Source organism: Apostichopus japonicus, chromosome 22, assembly GCF_037975245.1.
Source record: "Apostichopus japonicus isolate 1M-3 chromosome 22, ASM3797524v1, whole genome shotgun sequence".
Lineage (NCBI taxonomy): Eukaryota > Metazoa > Echinodermata > Holothuroidea > Aspidochirotida > Stichopodidae > Apostichopus > Apostichopus japonicus.
In genome coordinates this window covers 19,167,317-19,192,559 of record NC_092582.1, presented here as the reverse complement: position 1 = coordinate 19,192,559, position 25,243 = coordinate 19,167,317, and the positions used below count along the sequence as shown (strand labels likewise).

General features: G+C 37.6%; 1 protein-coding gene across 1 annotated transcript; it reads left to right on the top strand.

Moving 5' to 3' along the window:
- The first annotated feature begins 958 nt into the window (after nucleotides 1–958).
- LOC139964311 (uncharacterized) lies at nucleotides 959–25,242 on the top strand. Its single transcript, XM_071965813.1, has 16 exons — nucleotides 959–1,404; nucleotides 1,974–2,111; nucleotides 2,739–2,948; nucleotides 3,501–3,672; nucleotides 5,553–7,915; nucleotides 8,332–8,479; nucleotides 9,132–9,350; nucleotides 11,821–11,971; nucleotides 13,416–13,588; nucleotides 13,799–13,899; nucleotides 15,717–15,945; nucleotides 16,366–16,451; nucleotides 16,735–16,892; nucleotides 17,836–18,094; nucleotides 21,757–21,833; nucleotides 23,305–25,242. The coding sequence occupies exons 2-16, from the start codon at nucleotides 2,019–2,021 to the stop codon at nucleotides 23,636–23,638; spliced, it is 4,773 nt and encodes a 1,590-aa protein (XP_071821914.1). The 5' UTR covers nucleotides 959–1,404; nucleotides 1,974–2,018; the 3' UTR covers nucleotides 23,639–25,242.
- Nucleotide 25,243: the final 1 nt, after the last annotated feature.

Below are 25,243 nucleotides of genomic sequence, written 5' to 3'. Positions count from 1 at the left end.
TCCGCCTTTGCTAAAAACATTTCCGCGTTTTCGACCTGCATTTTGTATAAAAAAATCCCCCTCCCGCACCCCTTCCTGGCGCATATTGGCTGAAATGCGCCCAAAACACTTTTTCACCCTCTCTTGACAAAATCAGCTAGTTTCGCCTTTAAAAAAAAAAAAAATTCGCGTTTTCGACCTACACTAACTGAAAAAAAATCTCATACCCCCACTCCATCCTTGCGCATATTGGCAAACACTTTTTTCCGCGTTTTCGACCTGCATTAAGTGAAAAAGCCTTAACATCCTTCCTCACCCCCTTCCTGGCATTTTGGCTGAAATGCGCCGGCCAAAACCCTTCTTTTCCCTCCCTTAGCAAAGTCCTCTAGTTCCGCCTTTGCTAAAAACATTTCCGCGTTTTCGACCTCCATTTAGTAAAAAAAAAACAGCCTACAACCCCTCACCTTCCTGGCGCATATTGACTGAAATGCTCCGAAAACTCTTAACCTTCCCTGGACAAAATCGTTTCGCAATTGTAACAAAAAATATTTCCGCGTTTTCGACCGGCATTTAGTGAAACGAAATCTTATATCCCCACCCCTCCTGGCGCATACTGGCTGAAATGCGCTCAAAAAACTTTTTCACCCTTTCTTGACAAAATCATCTAGTTTCGCCATTGTGAAAAAAAAAAAAAAAACATTTCCGCGTTTTCGACCTACACTACCCTCCCTTGACAAAATGATCTAACTTATCCATTGTAAAGTACGTTTTCGATATACATTTAGTGAAATAGCTTTAAACCCGAACCCCTTTTTGGCGAATATAGGCTGAAATGCGCCCAAAAGACTTCGTCACCCTCCCTTGACAAATTCCTCTCGTTTCCGCGGTTTCTGCGTTTTCGACCTTGCTATATAGCAAGGTCGAAAACGCGGAAACCGTCGATATCGAACCCGGTTTCTCGATTTCCCTAGGAAGATTACTTCCACGGCCCGGGTACTTTAACCGCATAGTTGGCAAGCACTAGTAGTAGTAGTCAGTTGTCTCGTCTATCCGACATGCTCAGTGATTAAACTCGGCCACGTATCACGATCTTGCGCAAGGTTTATTGCTTCCTCGAAATTGTTAATGTTAACGTCCTTAATTGCGATTTTACTTTTCCAAGCAAGGTAGTCATGGGCTTTCCTACTGGATTAGCAGTACTGTATGTCTCAATGCTGGCAAGCACTGGCCTATTGAAATATAATTTTGGCACTAACGGCATGCTATAAAGCTCCAGTTGCGTTACAGTTGCATAATCGTTTTAGGTCAAAGTTCACATGTTGCCTTGACAAATTCAGAAGCGGAAGCAAAAACCGACGGAGTGATAAATGATATTATTGAGATGCTGCCTCTGGGTTTGACTCAGTCTTAAGACTTGAACAGGAGGTAGACTTAGTTCCGATAATTACTTCAGTATAACCTTATAATCTTCTTAATTTTACAGTCATTTTGTTAAAGAAAAAACAAGCAAAAAGATGTTCCATTATCATTGCCAAATATGTACTCGTCTAAAGATTGGGTAGCCTAGGCCTTGGCTGTGGGGCTGTAGCCGAGATAAAGGCAAGCTTAACGTTGAACAAGAGAGAATTAAAATTTAAACCTACTGCTAAGGTTATGCCTAGGCTACATAAGGCTACGCTTACATTGGTGTAATGTATGTGATTGTATTAAAGTTCACCTAGTAAGAGCGCAGGCATCACGACAAATGAATTAAGTAATTAGACCTAGTAATAGTATACTTAACTAAGGCATGAGTACGGCGTTAGGACCTTTAAATAAAACTTGTATTCAAAAGAATATAGCCTACGACTTTGTGTCGTTTGACCAGTGTAGATCTAGGCTTTAACTTCTATCTTTGCACAGCAGGCAATGATGCCTTATATATTTTAATGTTATTTTGTCATCAACAGAAATCTAGAACTTATTCTAAGGCAATTATATTTTGTCATCTACAGAAATCTATAAGTATAACATAGTTCTATGGAAGAACAACAGTAGATATGATTCAAGTAAGACATACCCTGAGTGCAGCCAGTTTACCCAGCATTACTGAATTCAGCGAACCTATAAGTGAAGCAGATGAAATTGAAAGCGTGAGTATAAGCAAGGACATCTTAAGACATTTACTTCGCCATAGTTTATCTCCCTCTGGGTCAGTGCTCATCCTCACCCCTTTTCCTGCACACTCTCAGGTTGAAACGATACCGTTGCTACATGTGATGAGAAAAGGTTACGATTTCATTGATGAATTGATCAAAGATAAAGCACCTCTAATGAAGTTGTTTCTCATAAAGCAATACTGGCTGAAACTTAATGTGTGTTTCAATGGTTAGAGACTCTTTTCTCCAACAAGTACAGTATGCATTTTCCAGGTCCCTGGTTCTAAATCCAACCGGTACCAAGTTTGCCTGACTGATTCCAAATTGCAATTGGCTGTGGTAATGAAGAGGGGTGGGAGGCTTCCTTTGATAGAGTTATTTCTGGTTTACGAAATTTGGATCGTACTTGTTATGGTCCAAAATACCTACATGACCGCAAATTCACTGCCTTGATGTAAAAACAGATATACGGCATTGGAGGATTGCAGACTTGAAGAGGGTGGAGTTCACACACTTATCCATCATTCATGATCAATTGTGATTTAATATCAGGGAGATATGTAGCTAACGTATTATACAATTATGGCTTTATTATTTTCCATTGTTTAAATCATTTTACAGGTGCTCCATCTGCAAAAGCTTGGGGATGAAGCTTTCCATAGGAAGAACTTCCATCAAGCCGTGACATTTTACTCAGATGCTTTGGAAATTGATGAAGAACATGCTCAGCTTCTATCAAGGAGGGCGATCGCCAATTCCCACTTACGGAACTACAAACAGGCGCAGCGAGATGCTGAAATTTTGGTCAAGTTTAACCCTCATGTGTCAAAGGTAGAGCACTGTACACCAACTTCACAATATTTACATTTTCTCATTCCTCTCTCTACAATAAATTTATGTTTGCAAATGCACATTTTTTTGGTCACAGTCTCAATGTGAGTTGCTGTGGTCTTTCCCCAAATTTGTTTCTGTCAAAAAGGGTTGATCAAAATTATGGCAACGATCAGGTGGTGCTCTGTCCTTTTTTCAAGGTTGTTTTCTGTTAAATTTTTGTTGTTCTCTCAGATAAATCTCTGATAATTTCTACCAATGTACTTGATTGAACCATTTCAAGTTAAACGAATGGTATAGCAAAGTTTTTAAACAAACACAAATTTAAATCAGTGATATTTAAAATAAATTCAAGTGATTTAAAACATCCAACCCTGAATGTAATTTAAAACACATTAAATCATTGTAGCAAGTTTAGAGTATTCATTGAGATTCTCTGTAGTATGTACTGGTGATAAATCAACATTTGACAATGAAGTAAAGTCAGTAATGGAAACTTTGTACAAAGCATCCAATATATATGTAGATGTATTTGTTTTCTGTGTCTTGCAGGGTCATCAACTCCTGGCAATGTGTTACGAGAAGCTTGACAAGCCGAAGCAAGCGATATCATCGTATCTTAAAGCCATCCAGTTAGATAACAAACACCGAGACAGACAGACAGACAGACTAGCTCAAGTCGTATCCAGATTATGTAAAACGACAAATCTTGTCATCAATCTGGGTGAGCGAGATGCAACATGTTTTAATTTGACGTAAAATAATTATATCTGTGGATTTCATGGAGATGATCGGCTAGTGCATGTTCTCTTATCTGTCAGTGAAGAAGGGAGGATATAGTTTGTAGTCCAAGTAGGAATGTATGCTATCCGACATCCATCCTGTAACCTCACATGGTCTCTTTTAGTGCTGTGTGATCAATTATGGTTTTGTGCTGTCAAGTGGCCAATATGAAAAACATCTAATAACTGTTCTCCACTTTTGTTGTAGTTAGTATTGTTGAGTCCTGGTGTACTATATTGTATACCTCGCTACATCGACCTTTGCCTTGTAATTGCTAACAATACTCACAGCTAAAAGGCAGTTCATTTTCTTAAATGTGGTGGACTGGATACACAACCATTCATTATCCATCCAGTCTAGTCAGTATGTCCCTGTCTTTGGATACACAACCATTCATTATCCATCCAGTCTAGTCAGTATGTCCCTGTCTTTGGATACACAACCATTCATTATCCATCCAGTCTAGTCAGTATGTCCCTGTCTTTGGATACACAACCATTCATTATCCATCCAGTCTAATCAGTATGTCCCTGTCTTTGGATACACAACCATTCATTATCCATCCAGTCTAGTCAGTATGTCCCTGTCTTTGGATACACAACCATTCATTATCCATCCAGTCTAGTCAGTATGTCCCTGTCTTTGGATACACAACCATTCATTATCCATCCAGTCTAGTCAGTATGTCCCTGTCTTTGGATACACAACCATTCATTATCCATCCAGTCTAGTCAGTATGTCCCTGTCTTTGGATACACAACCATTCATTATACATCCAGTCTAGTCAGTATGTCCCTGTCTTTGGATACACAACCATTCATTATCCATCCAGTCTAGTCAGTATGTCCCTGTCTTTGGATACACAACCATTCATTATCCATCCAGTCTAGTCAGTATGTCCCTGTCTTTGGATACACAACCATTCATTATCCATCCATTCTAGTCAGTATGTCCCTGTCTTTGGATACACAACCATTCATTATCCATCCAGTCTAGTCAGTATGTCCCTGTCTTTGGATACACAACCATTCATTATCCATCCAGTCTAGTCAGTATGTCCCTGTCTTTGGATACACAACCATTCATTATCCATCCAGTCTAGTCAGTATGTCCCTGTCTTTGGATACACAACCATTCATTATCCATCCAGTCTAGTCAGTATGTCCCTGTCTTTGGATACACAACCATTCATTATCCATCCAGTCTAGTCAGTATGTCCCTGTCTTTGGATACACAACCATTCATTATACATCCAGTCTAGTCAGTATGTCCCTGTCTTTGGATACACAACCATTCATTATCCATCCAGTCTAGTCAGTATGTCCCTGTCTTTGCATACACAACCATTCATTATCCATCCAGTCTAGTCAGTATGTCCCTGTCTTTGGATACACAACCATTCATTATCCATCCATTCTAGTCAGTATGTCCCTGTCTTTGGATACACAACCATTCATTATCCATCCAGTCTAGTCAGTATGTCTCTGTCTTTGGATACACAACCATTCATTATCCATCCAGTCTAGTCAGTATGTCCCTGTCTTTGGATACACAACCATTCATTATCCATCCAGTCTAGTCAGTATGTCCCTGTCTTTGGATACACAACCATTCATTATCCATCCAGTCTAGTCAGTATGTCCCTGTCTTTGGATACACAACCATTCATTATCCATCCAGTCTAGTCAGTATGTCCCTGTCTTTGGATACACAACCATTCATTATCCATCCAGTCTAGTCAGTATGTCCCTGTCTTTGCTCACTTTGCCTAATGATAATTCTGTATATATTTCATTGTATTTTATTTGTTCATTCTTGCAGACAAGGCGTTGTCGAGCCAGTTGATGGTGATCGGTGAGACGTTGGCCAAAGATGGGTTCCCGAGGTCTGGGGTCGAAGTCTTTCAGGCGGTTATTTCTTTAAGACCTGTCGACAGAGGCGAGGAGTTAGATGCACACTTTTTAATGGCGTGTTGCTTTTTAGACAACAAGGAGTATGAGAAAGCCCTCGACTCTTTTAGGCAATGTCTGACATTGGCACTTAGTTACGATCACCATGGTTACACAGTCAGGTGTTACCTCCGGATGGCAAGAATATGCTTCACGATCGAGGAATTCGAAGACGGGGTGGTTTACGCCCGGAAAGTCATATCCCTCTGTGAAGACGACCAAGACCAGAGAGACGACGAGAAAAAGAAGGAGAGAGTCATAAATATGTGGCAAGAAATGAAAGAATGGCTTGTTCTAGCCTACAGGGCACTAGGTGATATGGGCACTGCCTTGGAACAAGCTGAGCTCTACCTCTCTAGCATCGACTCAAATTCACAAGATCGTGAGATTGTCTCTAAAGCCCATCTGTTAATAGGGTTTCTACAAGAGGGAAACGGTCAATATTTGGAAGCTCTGGACAGTTATCAGGATTTCTTGAAAGTCTCCAAGCAGAGTAAAGACAGAGGCAGCATGGCTAGGGGTTACGGCTGCATCGGCCGAATTTATCACAAACTTAACCACCTGCCGTTAGCCAAGTCTTACTACGAGCAACAGATGCTCATGTCCGAGAAACTCCAGTACTACACGATGCTCGCCCCCGTCCTGAAGAACTTGGCAGATCTTCATCAAGATATGGGCGACCAAGAAGCGACTCTGAAATATCTGGGCATGTATCTGAGGACCAGCCGGAAACTGGACGAGTTTGAGACCGAGTGCCGGGCGTTCCTCGGGTACGGAGATTTCTATGCAAGTAGGACGGACGACACGTTGGCATACCACTACTACGAAGAGGCTTACAATCTAGCAGAGAGGATGATGCTTACGGAGCTTAAAATGGTCGCTAGTCTAAATCTTTCCAGGATATTGATCGGAAGATCGGACGACGCCTCGTTATCTGAAGCGCTGTCGCTCGTTAGGGCAGCCTTGACCTATTTCGAAGACATGGCTACGGCGAAAGTGAATGAAGGGGGAATGGTCTCTGATGAAAACAAGGCTCACATAGAAGAGTGCTCTGCTTTACAACAGAGGGCTCTCTACGGTTTGAAGCGTCCTTACCAAGCCTTGGAAGTATCCGAGAGCTTCCGGAAGAATCAACTGCAGATGATGCAGGCAAGAGCATCTCCCGCGCATTCTCTGCCGAGACGTGGAATCTCGAACTCGAAACCCAATATAGATGATCTGAGAGGTCTGATCAGATCTTGCAGCCATCCAGTCTTGTATATATCGGTCCTGAAGAGCGGTGTGATCGGCTGGTTTCTGACCCCAGAATCCGGTCTCGTTCATCACGATTTTCGACAGATCGGAAGTGGTAACCATGTAGATTTGATCAAGACCACTCTGTCGGATTTGAGAAAGGGAGATCAGGTTGAACATGATATGGAATGTAGAGCTTTGCCTCTACAAAACTCCGAAATCATCCACAAACATCAGAAATATGCTTCCCTGAGGGGCAAAAGGAAAAAACTGGACCCAGTTGACAACGCAGAACCACCAGCCGCAGAATGCTCAGTGGAAAGAAGACATGTTGACAACCCCCTTCAGTCGAGCAGACTTCTCTATTCCCTCCTTCTCGAACCGTACGAGACTTTTCTTCAAAGTTGTGAGAAATGCACGATAGTCGCCGATGAATTGTTGCTACAAGTGCCATTCGATTGCCTATCGTCCTTAATATCTGAGGAAGAAGAAGCCACTTGTAGGATCAACATGATACCATGCCTTCAGTTTTTATCTCTAGCTGATAGGAAGACACGGAAAAATGAAGAAATCAGCAGTCTCAAAGGAATGCCTCTGAATGCCAGAGACGCTGTGCCCAATACAGCACCCATCTATCTAGACGAACTGCTACGAGTGGTCGTTCCTCCAAGTGATAGACCTCATCGACCAATCAGATCGACCGTGAGAAACGCTCCTCTGATGGCAACGAACCGTCCAAATCCGGCTTTTGTAGCTTTTAATACATCTCATCACAGTCGACAAAAAGTAGAGCCCGACCTCGTAGGAGAGATGGAAAGACGATACCTGGCAGAACGGACCGGTGCTGGAAGCACCACGCTGATCTCTAGTAGTTGGAATGGAACAGAAGTACCATCGGCGACAGCTAGCTTCGTTCAAGTGTACTCCCCCCGCGCACCCATGGCCAGTGTTTCGGTGATGGGTAACCCAAAGATTCCTGCCGAGCTAATGTGGCATAGCAAGGTACCTTTATTTTCTTTTGCATTTAATATTAAAAGATTATTTTAAAAGTTCGAGTGAGACTATATGATAATCTCAAAATCAGCTTCCATCAAGCTGGAAAAAAATATGTTGTGGTATATTTGGGTAGAATAGCCAATAACTGGAATGCCTCTACAATGAAGTTATATGTGTCACAGTTTGGCATCAAGGGTGGCCAATTAAGCCATTATTTAGTGACCAATATATGGCCAAATCTACTCTCCTTTCCAAGAGGATGTGCCATTTTCACAAAACCCTTTTCTGGAATAAATAGCTCACGAATTGGTCTAATTGGGTTCCTTAGATTTTAAAGACATTTTTTGGTAGAACTAGTGTGTCATTTTTTGGGTAAAGAACAGCTTATCAGTTTTGTTTGTTTGTTCTTAATTTTACTACAGGTATGGCGCCCTCCTCCAGACATGTTAGCTGCCCAATCAGAGGTTCATAAAATTGCACATCAACTGAGTACTCAACCCATCACAGGGAGTCACATGACCAAAGAAGCAGTCCTTGCCAAGCTCTCCGCATCTACAATCATACACATCGGTGAGATATTTTACATGACTTAGATGCTAGACACATCTTCACTACTTTTTGACACTTTAAGTTGCTCTCCCGTAATGTGACGTTAGATGTATCACTATTAACTTTCTTTGCCTTGAGAACTATGCAATCCAAATTGACAGAATTCTGTGGCTTTTTATACAGTCAAACATTTGATACATTTAAGAGGTGTAAACCCTTAATATTTTGTTGGTAACTTCAGAGCAGGTTGTAAAAGAAATTGATAAGAGATTTGACCATGGACGATTTACTTGGCCCAAGTTCAGACAATCTCAACTTTGAAACTGGTTTGCTAGTTTCAAGGTTTTCCTTATTTCTGATTTTATATTTGTTTTTAAACTTTTTGTATGTATTTTCTTACTTCTTTTCTTTGTTTACATATCTCTTACTCTTTTCTCACCCCGACCAAATCAATTATCTCTTCTGAAAATCTTTGTCGTGGTTCAAGTGATGAATTCACTTTATATTCTCTGAACTTCCTTTCCTTGAGGAAAGAATGGAAAACCCTGAAGTTTTCTTTTTCTTTTTACGAAAGAAGGCAAATCAATTTAAATATGCATGTTTGTTCTGAATGCTGACTTCTTTTTACCTGCTCATCAAAACTCTCTTCTTTATTCTGTTTCATCTTCATCAGCTTCCTACGGTTGTTGGGATGATGGTGTGTTTGTCTGTTCTCCAAATCCTTCGACCAATCACGGCGAGGATGGAGCTACACCACAGAACCGATACCTCATCACTTCCAACGACGTCTCCCAGCTGAAGCTCATTGCCGACCTCGTCGTTCTTAATTTTGGTTACGGAAACAAGCACAGAGATATTGCAATGACGCTACCCCTAGCGTTCTTAGTAGCAGGTTTGTGAGAAATTTGGCATGCATGTGGTGTATGAATGTTATTACATTAATGCTAACAGCTCCTTTAATTGATGTGGGGTATGAATGTGAATACATTAATGCTAACAGCTCCTTTAATTGATGTGTGGTATGAATGTTAATACATTAATGCAAACAGCTCCTTTTTATTGATGTGGGGTATGAATGTTAATACATTAATGCTAACAACTCCTTCAATTGATGTAGGGTATGAATGTTAATACATTAATGCTAACAGCTCCTTTAATTGATGTGTGGTATGAATGTTAATACATTAATGTGAACAGCTCCTTTAATTGATGTGTGGTATGAATGTTATAACATTAATGCTAACAGCTCCTTTAATTGATGTGGGGTATGAATGTTAATACATTAATGCTAACAGCTCCTTTAATTGATGTGTGGTATGAATGTTAATACATTAATGCTAACAGTGCCTTTAATTGATGTGTGGTATGAATGTTAATACATTAATGCTAACAGCTCCTTTAATTGATGTGTGGTATGAATGTTAATACATTAATGCTAACAGCTCCTTTAATTGATGTGTGGTATGAATGTTAATACATTAATGCTAACAGCTCCTTTAATTGATGTGTGGTATGTGAATGTTCATACATTAATGCTAACAGCTCCTTTAATTGATGTGTGGGGTATGAATGTTAATACATTAATGCTAACAGCTCCTTTAATTGATGTGTGGTATGAATGTTAATAAATTAATGCTAACAACTCCTTTAATTGATGTGTGGTATGAATGTTAATACATTAATGCTAACAGCTCCTTTAATTGATGTTTGGTATGAATGTTAATACATTAATGCTAACAGCTCCTTTAGTTGATGTGGGGTATGAATGTTAATACATTAATGCTAACAGCTCCTTTAATTGATGTGTGGTATGAATGTTAATACATTAATGCTAACAGCTCCTTTAATTGATGTGTGGTATGAATGTTAATACATTAATGCTAACAGCTCCTTTAATTGATGTGTGGTATGTGAATGTTCATACATTAATGCTAACAGCTCCTTTAATTGATGTGTGGGGTATGAATGTTAATACATTAATGCTAACAGCTCCTTTAATTGATGTGTGGTATGAATGTTAATAAATTAATGCTAACAACTCCTTTAATTGATGTGTGGTATGAATGTTAATACATTAATGCTAACAGCTCCTTTAATTGATATTTGGTATGAATGTTAATACATTAATGCTAACAGCTCCTTTAATTGATGTGGGGTATGAATGTTTATACATTAATGTGAACAGCTCCTTTAGTTGATGTTTGGTATGAATGTTTATACATTAATGCTAACAGCTCCTTTAATTGATGTGTGGTAGGAATGTTAATACATTAATGCTAACAGCTCCTTTAATTGATGTGTGGTATGAATGTTAATACATTAATGCTAACAGCTCCTTTAATTGATGTGTGGTATGAATGTTTATACATTAAGGCTAACAGCGCCTTTAGTTGATGTGGGGTATGAATGTTAATACATTAATGCTAACAGCTCCTTTAATTGATGTGTGGTATGAATGTTAATACATTAATGCTAACAACTCCTTTAGTTGATGTGGGGTATGAATGTTAATACATTAATGCTATCAGCTCCTTTAATTGATGTGGGGTATGAATGTTAATACATTAATGCTAACAGCTCCTTTAATTGATGTGTGGTATGAATGTTAATACATTAATGCTAACAGCTCCTTTAGTTGATGTTTGGTATGAATGTTAATACATTAATGCTAACAGCTCCTTTAATTGATGTGCGGTATGAATGTTAATACATTAATGCTAACAGCTCCTTTAGTTGATGTTTGGTATGAATGTTAATACATTAATGCTAACAGCTCCTTTAATTGATGTGGGGTATGAATGTTAATACATTAATGCTAACAGCTCCTTTAATTGATGTGTGGTATGAATGTTAATACATTAATGCTAACAGCTCCTTTAGTTGATGTTTGGTATGAATGTTAATACATTAATGCTAACAGCGCCTTTAATTGATGTGTGGTATGAATGTTAATACATTAATGCTAACAGCTCCTTTAGTTGATGTTTGGTATGAATGTTAATACATTAATGCTAACAGCGCCTTTAATTGATGTGTGGTATGAATGTTAATACATTAATGCTAACAACTCATATGCAATCACTTGTTGCATAACATCATATACTCAAAAAGGCTTTTAGTGTTGATCAGGGGTGTGAATGTTTTTACATTAAATTCTTTGTGACCAGTTCTTAGTCTCTATTTATTGTCAACAATTTTGTCAGTTGGGTATACATGTAATACATTATTCACCCCGACAGTTTCTGGTGGTCAAAGCTTAACCAAATGCTTGTTTAATTCCTGGAAGTGTTCTCTGTTATTTTGTAATTATCATAAATTGACTGCAAGTGTTTATTTCTGTATCTTTCTTGTAATTATTCCAGGTGCTAAGTCGGTCCTTCTTCCTCAGTGGGCAATCTGCGAAGCTGCTCAAGATAAATTCTGGTATCATTTCTACGATTCCCTCCATGCAGACGGAATACATGTTACAGAGGCGTTGAGGAAGGCCAAGTTATCAGTGAGAGAAGATAAAAGGTAAGATAAAGAACTTAGATTATATATTATTATTATTATGATTATTTTAGGTTTACAGTCTTGTTCGAGGCCAAGGCCCTCTCACTCGACTTTACAACTTAACCCTGGTCATTGGTAACTTGTCACATCCACACACCAAAGTGCGCACAATTCAATCAATCTCTTGGGACACCACAGTGCACCACAACCATGTGTCCCCAGGGGGGACTTCCCATTGGGTGCTGCCGCAAACCGGCGCTCGCAACTATATTTACAAGTTACCTTGCAATACACCTGGGTGTAGAGAGGCAATGGAGATAAAATGCCCTACCCAAGGAAATAACGCAATGATCTGGCCAGGACTCGAAACTGTAATCCTTAGATCACAAGTCCAGAACCACTTGTCCACAACGCCCTCTCATATATGGTAAGGTGCATGGCCAGATGTCATCAGGTCAGACATTCCTTCTACTCAATTCCAGTTTCCTTTATCCGGCATGACCCCATTGCCAGATGTATTTCTGGCCACCATTTCTGATAAAAAAATGCTTTGATGGATATTTCTGGAATCCTACAGCTGCACCATTGTAATTCTCTATACTGCTTAAAGGTCGCTTCGCTGGCTTTTGCATATGATAGGCATACCTATAGGCATACCCATTTACCAGTGTGCAAAAACAAGTAGGTCTACAATGTCATAGTTTAATTTGATTTCCCAGTATCATTTATATAAATTTGGTACTTATTTATTGCATACAAAAATATCTCTTTTATAGACATCCACTCTTCATGAAGGAAATATATAGAGTGCAAAATGGGGGCCTGGTGACCTAATTGCCCCCCTTCCCCAACCCAGGACTGAGTCAGGACAACTGTTTGTATAGCAGATGTACAGGCCAATTGTTTGCACGTCTGGTCTGAACTATATAGTCATTTCCATCAAGTGATATCGACTTCTTGCCGACAGATCCTTCTGAAGTTTTGTACACACAATTCCTGAATAGCCTGTGTGGAATGTCATGATAACTGCACACACACTCATGCACACACACACACACCAAATGTCAATGTAATTCTGTAAACCTCTTGGAATAGTAACATTTTAACTGAGTTCATTAATATGCATGAATTTTTAGTGGCATCGTTTGATTTTTTCTGCTATGAATACATTTCACAAGTTACTCTACCAACTACTCTGCCCACTAACTTCATCTCTTTCTGAGACTTTCAGTTTTAATCTGCAAAAGTGGAACATTTTGCCAATTCTTAAATTGGAAAGATCACAGCTAAAAACATGTACTTGTTTCTTATAGCAGGTCGGATGTGAACCTAGACCCTTCTTTGATGTGGGGAATATTTCATTGGCATAAATATAACTGTTTCTTTATTTATGTTTTGTTTGGTTCTTGTTTTCGATCCTGATGTATGCATTGACTCTTGTCTCTCTCTTTCATCTCCTAAAAAGGTTTAGACATCCGAGATATTGGGCAGGTTACTGTCTCCTTGGTAACGACCCCAAGGTTGACCTCAAGCAAATTAAGACTGCCATACTTGATAAACACCTCACTCAGATGGAACAGACTGTTCTGAAGAATCTACCCAAGGATGTCCTGAATGAACCTCCAAAATCTGACCAAGGTATCCACTTGAAACTTACTACTACTTACCTCTGTTTTTGTAAAAAAAATTGTTTCCAATTTTGCAAATCAGGAATTTCATGTATGTATGCAGATATAACTGCATTCCTTACCTTCAGTGTTTTACTATATAATTGTTATATGTGATCTTTATGGAAATACTTTCTAATAGTTATGAAAAGTTTGATCGTGTCGATGTTTTCTTCGGCAGAGCATTCCCATGATGCATTGATTCGACAGATATGTCTCCATTTATCGGATCTGTTGTTGGATCACCGTGACGATGATGTCATACCTGGTTTAGTGTCTTTGGTTAGTATACCAGTTGTAATCACAAGCTGATAACCATTTCACAATGGTAAACTCAGGTTACTTAACACTGATGATCGACTATTAATAGTATACCAGTTGTAATCACAAGCTAATAACCATTTCACCATGGTAAATGCAGGTTACTTATCACTGATGATAGGCTATTAATAGTATACCAGTTGTAATCACAAGCTAATAACCATTTCACCATGGTAAATGCAGGTTACTTAACACTGGTGATAGACTATTAATAGTATACCAGTTGTAATCACAAGCTAATAACCATTTCACCATGGTAAATGCAGGTTACTTTAACACTGATGATAGACTATTATTATACCAGTTGTAATCACAAGCAAACAACCATTTCACCATGGTAAATGCAGGTTACTTATCACTGATGATAGGCTATTAATAGTATACCAGTTGTAATCACAAGCTAATAACCATTTCACCATGGTAAATGCAGGTTACTTTAACACTGATGATAGACTATTAATAGTATACCAGTTGTAATCACAAGCAAACAACCATTTCACCATGGTAAATGCAGGTTACTTTTCACTGATGATAGACTATTAATAGAATACCAGTTGTTATCACAAGCAAATAACCATTTCACAATGGTAAATGCAGGTTACTTAAACACTGATGATAGACTGTTAATAGTATACCAGTTGTAATCACAAGCAAACAACCATTTCACCATGGTAAATGCAGGTTACTTTTCACTGATGATAGACTATTAATAGAATACCAGTTGTTATCACAAGCAAACAACCATTTCACAATGGTAAATGCAGGTTACTTTAACACTGATGATAGACTATTAATAGTATACCAGTTGTAATCACAAGCTAATAACCATTTCACAATGGTAAACGCAGGTTACTTAAACACTGATGATAGACTATTAATAGTATACCAGTTGTAATCACAAGCAAATAACCATTTCACCATTGTAAACGCAGGTTACTTAACACTGATGATAGACTACTGTATTAATAGTATACCAGTTGTAATCACAAGCAAATAACCATTTCACCATTGTAAACGCAGGTTACTTAACACTGATGATAGACTACTGTATTAATAGTATACCAGTTGTAATCACAAGCTAATCACCATTTCACAATGGTAAATGCAGGTTACTTAAAGGGAGTAAAGACTCGCGCACAAAGAACCGTCTGATGCGGGATACCGACCTAGTTTCGAATGAGGTGTAACAGAAGTGTTAGACACCACAAGTGTACATAGCAGCGATGGACATGTCAGCAGGGAGTTGGTGTGGAGGTCCCTGATCTCAGGTCCAGATAATATCACGTTTCATTACTGTCTACATTTTGTAGGGACAAGAAGAAAACTTCACTTGCAAGCAACGGAAAGTTAACTTTTTTCAGAGGGCGGCACGCGGTTTGGGGCGAGTCTTCAATTCCTTTAACACTGATGTTAGACTTTTTAAAATCGTTTAAAATCGTGTTCAACATATCCCCGACAGATGGTTGAAAAACATTTTCATTCTAATTTCTGGTAATAATGGTCAGCCTGATAGTACGTTGTCACTTAATCCCCTTCAATTATCAGCATAAAATCAGTCGGTTTGTGCATTTGTATAAAAGTAACACCCAGTATTGTGGACTTCAAGTTCTCATATATTTTTTGGCTAAAAAATAGCTTACTTAACTTGTCTGAAAGGCAATTTTCAGTAACTTGCATATAACTGAAAGGAATTGTAAATAATGTACACTGCCTGACAGTATCATTCTTTCATAAAAAAAACAATTAGTATCTATGTGAAATCCATTGTTTTGCTGTAGATGAATGGATATCATGAACTCACCCAGTCCAGAGACAGCAAACCACCAGTTCAGAAGATCTCTACCTCTATCACCAGCTCCACACCGGCGGTCAAGCTTCTCTCTCTCGTCGGGTTCCACTTCCAGGCCGGTGGCATTGACCCTACTGAGCCACCTGTGGCCCTGTACCCTCAATGGGACCCTGATAGGTTAATGGACTTAACTATTCAGGCACTACAGGGTATAGCAAGTAAGCCAAACTAGAACAAATAAAACAGCATTGATACATGTGTCTTTAATTTGTGCCTCTCTAAAAGATAGAGCTTCCAAATTTATTTTTACTATAGGAGATTGTTTCGTCATATATTTGATTTCTGTTCAAATTAGTTCATTAAATGTTCTGTTCAGCTCGCAACGTTCTATAGTGTTCCACTACTTGCCCTCCCATGGCAGATTAATGCAGTCATAACCTGGTGTAAATGTTAGGAATGGGGAAGGGTAGGGGTTGCGGGTGGCTGAATTAAGGGGCTTGTGTTCACTTTTGATCACATATATCATGTTTATGTACTTTGTGTGCATATCTTATTGCTATGAAAGATTGCATAAATAATACAAAACTATCTAACCTCATGTAAAGTCATGGTTTATTTCTCTTCCCTGTTTAACATAGCCGTGTCTGACCAAGCAGATTGTAGCTACGCACTCTCCAAAGTTTTGCTCGAGTCTTCAGCTGTGCATTCGGATGTGATCGATTTGGTGAGTTTGACAGGATAGTATTTGCTTTATCATTTCTTACTTGCTTTCCATTTTTTAAAGTACAATTTTTTATCCAAGGAAAATGAATTCCTTAAAGTAATATTGAGTCTTTTGTCTCTAGAGGTTTAAGAGACCAGAGACTTTGGAAATTTTGCAAAGCTATTAAAAATTAAGAATAAGCCTGAAATCCTTCCATATCTCTTCTGGATTAAGCTGCACCAATTCTTGCTTTTTTTTTTCTTTTTTTTTTTTTTTATTACATTGAAGTTCTTTTCTCCAACAGCTTGCTATCACCAAACACATGCCTGAGATTCAGCTGAAATCTGCTGATCATGGAGTCGCTGCAGTTTGGGGAGGGAATGTCAATCGCGAGCTTTTGTTAAAGCTGGGATTTGCGGAGGTCGGTACTCTGTTGATGTTCGAGGGAAACTCGCATAACAAGTGAGTTAATATTTCATGCACAATGAGTTTTTAGCTTTTTTGGGGGGGTTTCACAGCAGTCATTATTTATAGATTTGAAATTACCTCGGATGTTAATAGCCAGAAAAATCTGATCAGGAAATTATTAAACATATTAAAAATGAAGGAGACAAATATACAAGAATTGGACACAATGTATGCAATGTGCACAATGTTTGCAATATATGCACAATGTATGCAATATACACAATGTATGCAATGTACACAATGTATGCAGTGTACACAACATATGCAATGTACATAATGTATGCAATGTACACAATGTATGCAATATATGCACAATGTATGCAATATATGCACAATGTATGTAAAGTATGCACAATGTATGCAATGTTACACAATGTATGCAATATACGCTATGTATGCAATGTACAAAATGTATGCAATATACACAATATATGCAATTAATATACACAATGTATGCAATGTACACAATGCATGCAGTGTGCACAATGTATCCAATATACACAATGTACATAATGTATGCAATATACACAATGTACACAATGTATGCAATATGCACAAATGTATGCAATTATTCCATCCACCTTTACATCACAGTAAGGCATAAATTTAATTGTACCATATCTCTGATGGAAAGTGCATTGCCATTAACAAAAGAACAAATATCCTTAGCAAAACATCCTCCTCAAAGGGCTATTTTTTGAGTGAAGGTGTTGATAATTGCAGGGTGCTATGTCTTGTAAATATCCCTTGAAACTACCGTTGGGCGTAATAGTCTTCTATTTTCTTCTGACCCAATTCCGGGGATTAAGCAACCTTTCATCAATCTTCTGCCCATTCTCTTCGTATGCTTTCCTTCATCCTGCACTACTTCTACGTATCATCAATATATTTTTTTTCTTTTTACTCTCTCTGTTTTATTCTTTTTACCTCAATTTAGGAAGCTACTTTCCGCGGTCCTGCAAGTCCTATGTGCAGTGTGTGGCGACAAAGGCGTGTCCATGCTAGAAAGATTGGACCCGCAATTCTTAGGAGTGGCAAACAGGAGAGTTCTCAGCAAGTCACCGAGTCAGTCCCCAGTCAAATCTGCTAGGTTGAAACACAGCAGCGCTCTTCGTAGTCCAGCCATCCAACCCCCACCGCCTCCTCCTCCTAAACGGTTACCGTCCTTAAATCCAGTCTTGATTTCTGACAGCAAGGTGAGCTCAACCTTTTGACTTAAGCTGTTATTTACTACTTTGGTTTCCAGCATGTTAGTTACGTAACTGCCACCTGACCATTGTAGCATGAAAATTAAATATAATATATATATATATATAAGAATTGAATGTGTAGCAAGTGGTATGACAGATATATAGTAAATCAATAAAGAATAACACACCAGAAAAATTCCACTTCACGACCGGTTTCGTCCTTTTGGGACTCATCAGGCGAAGGTAGGAATTGAACCCCCGAATATTGTGTCACAAACCGAAGTCCGTACCACTCGACCACAGTGATTCTACTGGTGTGTACTGGAGTTATAGTAAATAGTGGTGATGTTTGATAACTTCTGGAGTTACATTTATATATATATATATATATTGCCTATTTTATTAATGCATACCTTCTCCATATATTGCTGAGGTAATTTCTGTAGCCTAACCATGGATGAACTTTCATCTGCAGTTTACAAGGTTTTAGCACTTGATTTGAGTTTAATAGTAGTGTATTTTGATAACTTCTGGAGTTACATTTATTAGTGGTGTAGTTTGATAACTTCTGGAGTTACATTAAATATTATTATTATTATTTATTATTATTTATTATTATACAAAATTTCTATAGCGCCTTATCCAATCAGAAATTGCTCTAAGGCGCTTTACAGTAAAATACAAACAATCATGATATACAAATATATAAATCGATAATGTAAGGTATAAAAAGGGTAGAAAATTTGTTAAATACCAACTGACAATAAATTGTATAAAAACTGCAAATGTAAAAGCGAAAATGATACAAACAAATTCTTGAAATTTAAAATATATATAAATGTGAAAATTTTTTAAATTTAAAAGCGCTATAAACGCAAAATCGCAAAATGGAAAATGCGTTGTAAAATGTGACAATATATAGTATAGAAAACACAGTTAATGGAATGCAGATCTAAATAGAAAGGTTTTGACTAGTTTTTTAAATTCATCTATATTTTTGGCACACTTAGCTTCCTCCGATAAACTGTTCCATAATGTCGCAGATGAGTAGTCGAAACGCCTGTTTCCGTATGTAGAAGTATTAATGACAGGTTTGGTAAGTAAGGACTTGGATTCTGAGCGTAGAGATCGAGTAGGCTTGTATTTATGCATTAATTCAGAGAGGTGGATAGGGGCTAAACCATTAAGTGACTTATATGTATATAACAGAATCTTATAATTGAACCTGCAATGAATCGGCAACCAATGTAAGTCACGTAATATGGGTGTAATAGGCTCATGTCTACGAGTGCGACTTACAAGCCGTGCAGCGCGATTCTGAACTCGCTGAAGGCGATCGGTTAGCTTGTGAGGCAGGCCATATAGCAGTGCATTGCAGTAGTCCAGTTTTGATGTCACAAGGGCATGGATTAAAGTCTTACATGCATCATCTGAGATATACCTTCTAATTTTGCCAATATTCCGGATCTGCCAATAACAGGACTTACAGATAGAGTCAACTTGATTATTCATGGTAAGACTGTGATCAAGATAAACACCTAAATTCTTTACTTTAGGAACTGAACATATGGTGTTAGGTCCCATATTTATATGCAAGTCTTGAATAGCATTACCCTGAAATTTTGGTGAAAAAACAATGAACTCAGTTTTGTCCTGGTTAAGTTTCAAACAATTAACCCGCATCCACCTGACTATATCTGAAAGGCATGCTTGGAGCTTTAATGATACGTCATTCCAGGACTCAAGGGCACCAAAATCCAAATACAATTGCGTATCATCAGCATAACAGTGATGGTTGATGTTATGGCGCTGAATTATTTCTCCAACTGGACGGGTAAACATACAATATATCAAAGGACCAAGTACAGATCCTTGTGGCACCCCAAATCTTAGCTGTTTCAAATACTGAAGTAGTTTGATAAATTCTGGAGTTATAGTAAATAGTGGTGATGTTTGATAACTTCTGGAGTTACATTTAATAGTGGTGTAGTTTGTTAACTTCTGGAGTTACATTTATTAGTGGTGTAGTTTGTTAACTTCTGGAGTTACATTTAATAGTGGTGTAGTTTGATAACTTCTGGAGTTACATTTGTTAGTGGTGTATTTTGATAACTTCTGGAGTTACATTTAATAGTGGTGTAGTTTGTTAACTTCTGGAGTTACATCTAGTAGTGGTGTTGTTTTGATAACTTCTGGAGTTACATTTAATAGTGGTGTAGTTTGATAAATTCTGGAGTTATAGTAAAAAGTGGTGATGTTTGATAACTTCTGGAGTTACATTTAATAGTGTTGTAGTTTGTTAACTTCTGGAGTTACATTTAATAGTGGTGATGTTTGATAACTTCTGGAGTTACATTTAATAGTGGTGTAGTTTGTTAACTTCTGGAGTAACATTTAATAGTAGTGTATTTTGATAACTTCTGGAGTTACATTTATTAGTGGTGTAGTTTGATAACTTCTGGAGTTACATTAAATACTGAAGTAGTTTGATAAATTCTGGAGTTAAAGTAAATAGTGGTGATTTTTGATAACTTCTGGAGTTACATTTAATAGTGGTGATGTTTGATAACTTCTGGAGTAACATTTAATAGTAGTGTATTTTGATAACTTCTGGAGTTACATTTATTAGTGGTGTAGTTTGATAACTTCTGGAGTTACATTAAATACTGAAGTAGTTTGATAAATTCTGGAGTTATAGTAAATAGTGGTGATGTTTGATAACTTCTGGAGTTACATTTAATAGTGGTGATGTTTGATAACTTCTGGAGTTACATTTAATAGTGGTGTAGTTTGTTAACTTCTGGAGTTACATTTATTAGTGGTGTAGTTTGTTAACTTCTGGAGTTACATTTAATAGTGGTGTAGTTTGATAACTTCTGGAGTTACATTTGTTAGTGGTGTATTTTGATAACTTCTGGAGTTACATTTAATAGTGGTGTAGTTTGTTAACTTCTGGAGTTACATCTAGTAGTGGTGTTGTTTGATAACTTCTGGAGTTACATTTAATAGTGGTGTAGTTTGATAACTTCTGGAGTTACATTTAATAGTGGTTTTGATAACTTCTGGAGTTACATTTAATAGTGGTGTAGTTTGATAAATTCTGGAGTTATAGTAAATAGTGGTGATGTTTGATAACTTCTGGAGTTACATTTAATAGTGGTGTAGTTTGTTAACTTCTGGAGTAACATTTAATAGTGGTGTAGTTTGATAACTTCTGGAGTTACATTTGTTAGTGGTGTATTTTGATAACTTCTGGAGTTACATTTAATAGTTGTGTAGTTTGATAACGTCTGGAGTTACATTTAATAGTGGTGTAGTTTGATAACTTCTGGAGTTACATCTAGTAGTGGTGTTGTTTGATATCTTCTGGAGTTACATTTAATAGTGGTGTAGTTTGATAACTTCTGGAGTTACAACGAGATTCCCAATTTTCGATTCCCAAGGTTTCTTGTCAATGTTTCACAATATGTAGTTTGTAAAACATACTTTGAAAACTTTCAAAAATGTGTAAAATTAAACTACATTATTTGCAATAAAACTTGACAAGTCATAAACTAACTAATGATAATGTTGTGGAGTTAAAGCAGAGGTTAGAAATTGCAGCCTTCAAAATTAATCTCAAAGTTGCTGTATTTCATAACAGTGCATTATCTACATATTTATTGCAGATGGCATTTTCAACATCTTGGCGGATTATTCCAGAGAATGAAGCAGAGGTGAAAGAGAAAATGGAGGTATCCAGAAGGTGAGTGTCAAATGCTGTATGATTAAAACGGTTAAATGTATTATGACTGATGGAACCAGTTGGTAATGTGCATCTGTGACATCACACCCAGCTTGTTTGCTTCAAGTTCACCTTCGGTACAAAATTGTATCAGCTTCGCAAGTCTGCAACTACTTTCATACTGAAAGATGGCATGTTCGGATTGATTGCAGAGTTTTAAATTTCACCAGGAAGGCTATCTGTTCATCTTTCATCTGTAAGAAAGATATTTGACTCCTAGACTCTCCTTGTAAGTGCCCTTCTAAATGATTAAACACCTGTTTGGTGGTAACTTCAAAGTGACGACTACTGTATCTCTTTTAGAAAAGGCCGGGGAAAACAAGGAGAAAAACTATAGAAAAAATATAACATGGGACATAACCATGACAAGTTACTGTATATAAACCAGTGTTGAGATCTTTTTACCAGTAAAGTTCATGTAAATACTAATGTGGACCAAAGGTAGAACCTTCAAGCAATGTGTGCCAGTTGACAGTTATCAGAAGAACAGGGATGTGCTCACACCCAACAGTTCTGAATGCCGCCCAGCACAAACAGTATTTTAAAGATTTTCGCCCGGCAATATTTGTTATGATTAATTTGACAAATTTTACCATCACCAAAATATGGGTGACTACTTGGCACAGACGTTTACTCCAGAATGGGAAAAAGGTAGAATCATTTGCCATCTAAGCATACTTTCCAAAGTGGAGGGGGATACCCCCATCCCCTTAGACCCCTCCCCCAGGATGTGGATCACACTACCGCAAAAATCTGCCTCGCACTCAAATATTCTTGAGCACATCCCTGCAAGATTATCAAATATTGTTCCATTGCTCACATCAAACCATATCCAATAATCATTCTAGGTAGTAAAAGGTCCTAGTTGTGTCAGGACAAGTTTGGTGCTCTTTAAGGACTACTTGTTAGCATCAAACTTATCCTACAATTGTATTCAGAATATCTTTATAACCTTTTTTGACTAACAACATTTGGCATGTGACTACCGTCAATTGACAAGGATCTCAAGGGGTAAAGGAGATCTTTCTTTTTACCACAAATGAACTTATGATTTTACCAAAGACTATTGAGTTCTGTAGAACTGTCTTGGTATTCTTACAATGCTAATATTTATTTCTGAGCTATGTAGTAATTGACAGATATGTACTAACTACACTCTTGTGTTTAAGGCCGCCATCAGTAATAGTGATAACTGAGCTATAGGGTCAGAATTGCTTTTCCAATCCATTTTGGCGACTTGAATTCTTGACAAGAATGTCTCCTCAACGTCAGGGAATACTTCTTTAAGTCTATGAACTGTAGCAAATTACTTTTAATCTTGGCTTGCTTCAGTTCTGGAGAAGTATCCCCAAAGTGTTTATGTGAAGAAACTTGTGTAATTCTATTAATCAGAGATCATGCATATTCATTTATCTTGCTATTGGGTTTTTAGCTTGATGGCAGTCCGTACCGATGGACAGGTCAACACGCGAGTGACCAACGAATGGCACGCACTCTGCTCTTACCCTCAAGCTCTACAAACACTCAACAGTTTAGGACAACCAACAGTCAAACGAACCAAGGTCAAAGTCCATCCCGGTGGTTCGCCGTCTTCTCAACGCGTACCGCTGGGATACAAGCCGCCGTTGACCTTGGAGGCTATCGAACAGAGACGTGACTACGCTCACTACGTACTACAAGAGAGACACAGGGATGTGGCTAGGAGACAGGAGAAGGCTGTCAGAGATGTCTTTCTGCCTTACGTTAACAGCCGTAAGGTGCCATAGCTTTAGTCATTATTCCACTCCATTGTAGGTAAACAGACTCATGTTACAAGCAATACCAATTACACCTCCTCACAATAGGGACATGATGGGAGGGGGTAGGGTGGGGGGTGGAGAAGGCTGTCAGAGATGTTTTTCTGCCTTTGTTAACAGCCATAAGGTGCCATAGCTTTAGTCATTATTTCACTCCTTTGTAGGTAAACAGATATGCAGTCATACTCTCTGAGACTCATGTTACAAACAATACCTATTACACCTACATACAATAGGGACATGATGGGAGGGGGTTGGGGTGGAGGGGCTGTAAAACCACATAGTGATCGTTTGGTATTATTTCAAGGCTCCTAAGAGTGTGTGAGAATATTGTTTTGTAGGAATTACTAACAACATAGAACTGTTAAATTAAGGAAAAATAACAGATTAAGGAAAAATAACAAATTTTGTTTAAACATTTTGTTCAAGTTCTATTACAGAATCGTGTAATTAATGCTTCAGCACAACTACAATCATCATGTGTTCCATTGTTGAGTGATCAAATGTATCAGGTTTTCAAATTTCACAATTTTTCACAGAGTATAAAAAAAATCAACTTTGGTCCAAGCCCAAGCCATTTCCTGGATGATTACTCAAAAAATATAATCAGTCTTTTAGTCATATCAGTAATTTTACTCTTAATGTAACCTTAAGTTTTTACCAGCCCTTAAATAATAGATGTTCTAATTCATCCTGTCTCAAAATTTTGAATAATTTCATTTTCTGAGTCTGTAATGGCAAGGGAAAAATTTAAACTTAGTTTTATTCCTTTTGGGAATTTTTTATGGAAGATTTTGAAAATGTTTGCATTAACATAAATATCTGGAGAAGGCTAGAAAACGTTAGATGGACTATGAAGGGTATTAATGTTTATTGGTATTGAATATTTCACTGTTACATGGGCTCAAACAAGTTTAGGGAGATGCCAGTAGCTACCTGGTATGTTGCCACTAAAGACCATAAATCGATATCTTCATCAATAAAAATTACTACAACTTTGTCAAATTTTTTTCTTTTAAAAACCATATCATGTAGGAGATTATTAATATCCAGTCAGGATCTGGAAAGTTTCTGTAGACTAAAGCCATAATGCCTGGTTGTTAAGTTATGTTATTTCTTTTTTGTATAGAGTTTACAAATGTTCTGAAGATATGTCAAGTACTTGACACAAACTTCATACAGAACACTAGTGCATTTATAACGACTACCATTGGACCAAACATGTAATTACTATACATAGGATCGAGCCCAAATGTGGCATTATAATATTACTGTAAGCTTCCAAAGGTCATATCTTGCAAGAAAATTCATTGTGCCATTTTGTGTTGTGCTTCCGTACATTAATTGAATAATGTTGAGAATAATTGGTGAATCTATGCATACATTTTTTTACAGATTTAAATTTATCATTAGGATGTTTTGTACCTTCAATATCAACTGTATCCTACCAACAAAGTGCTATCATTATATCTTCACCATATGATATGCAGTGAATTCTGTACAGAGTGTATATATATTATATATAATGGATTTTGTCCAAGAAAAATGAAATACAAACTTTGAAGAGATTTAGAG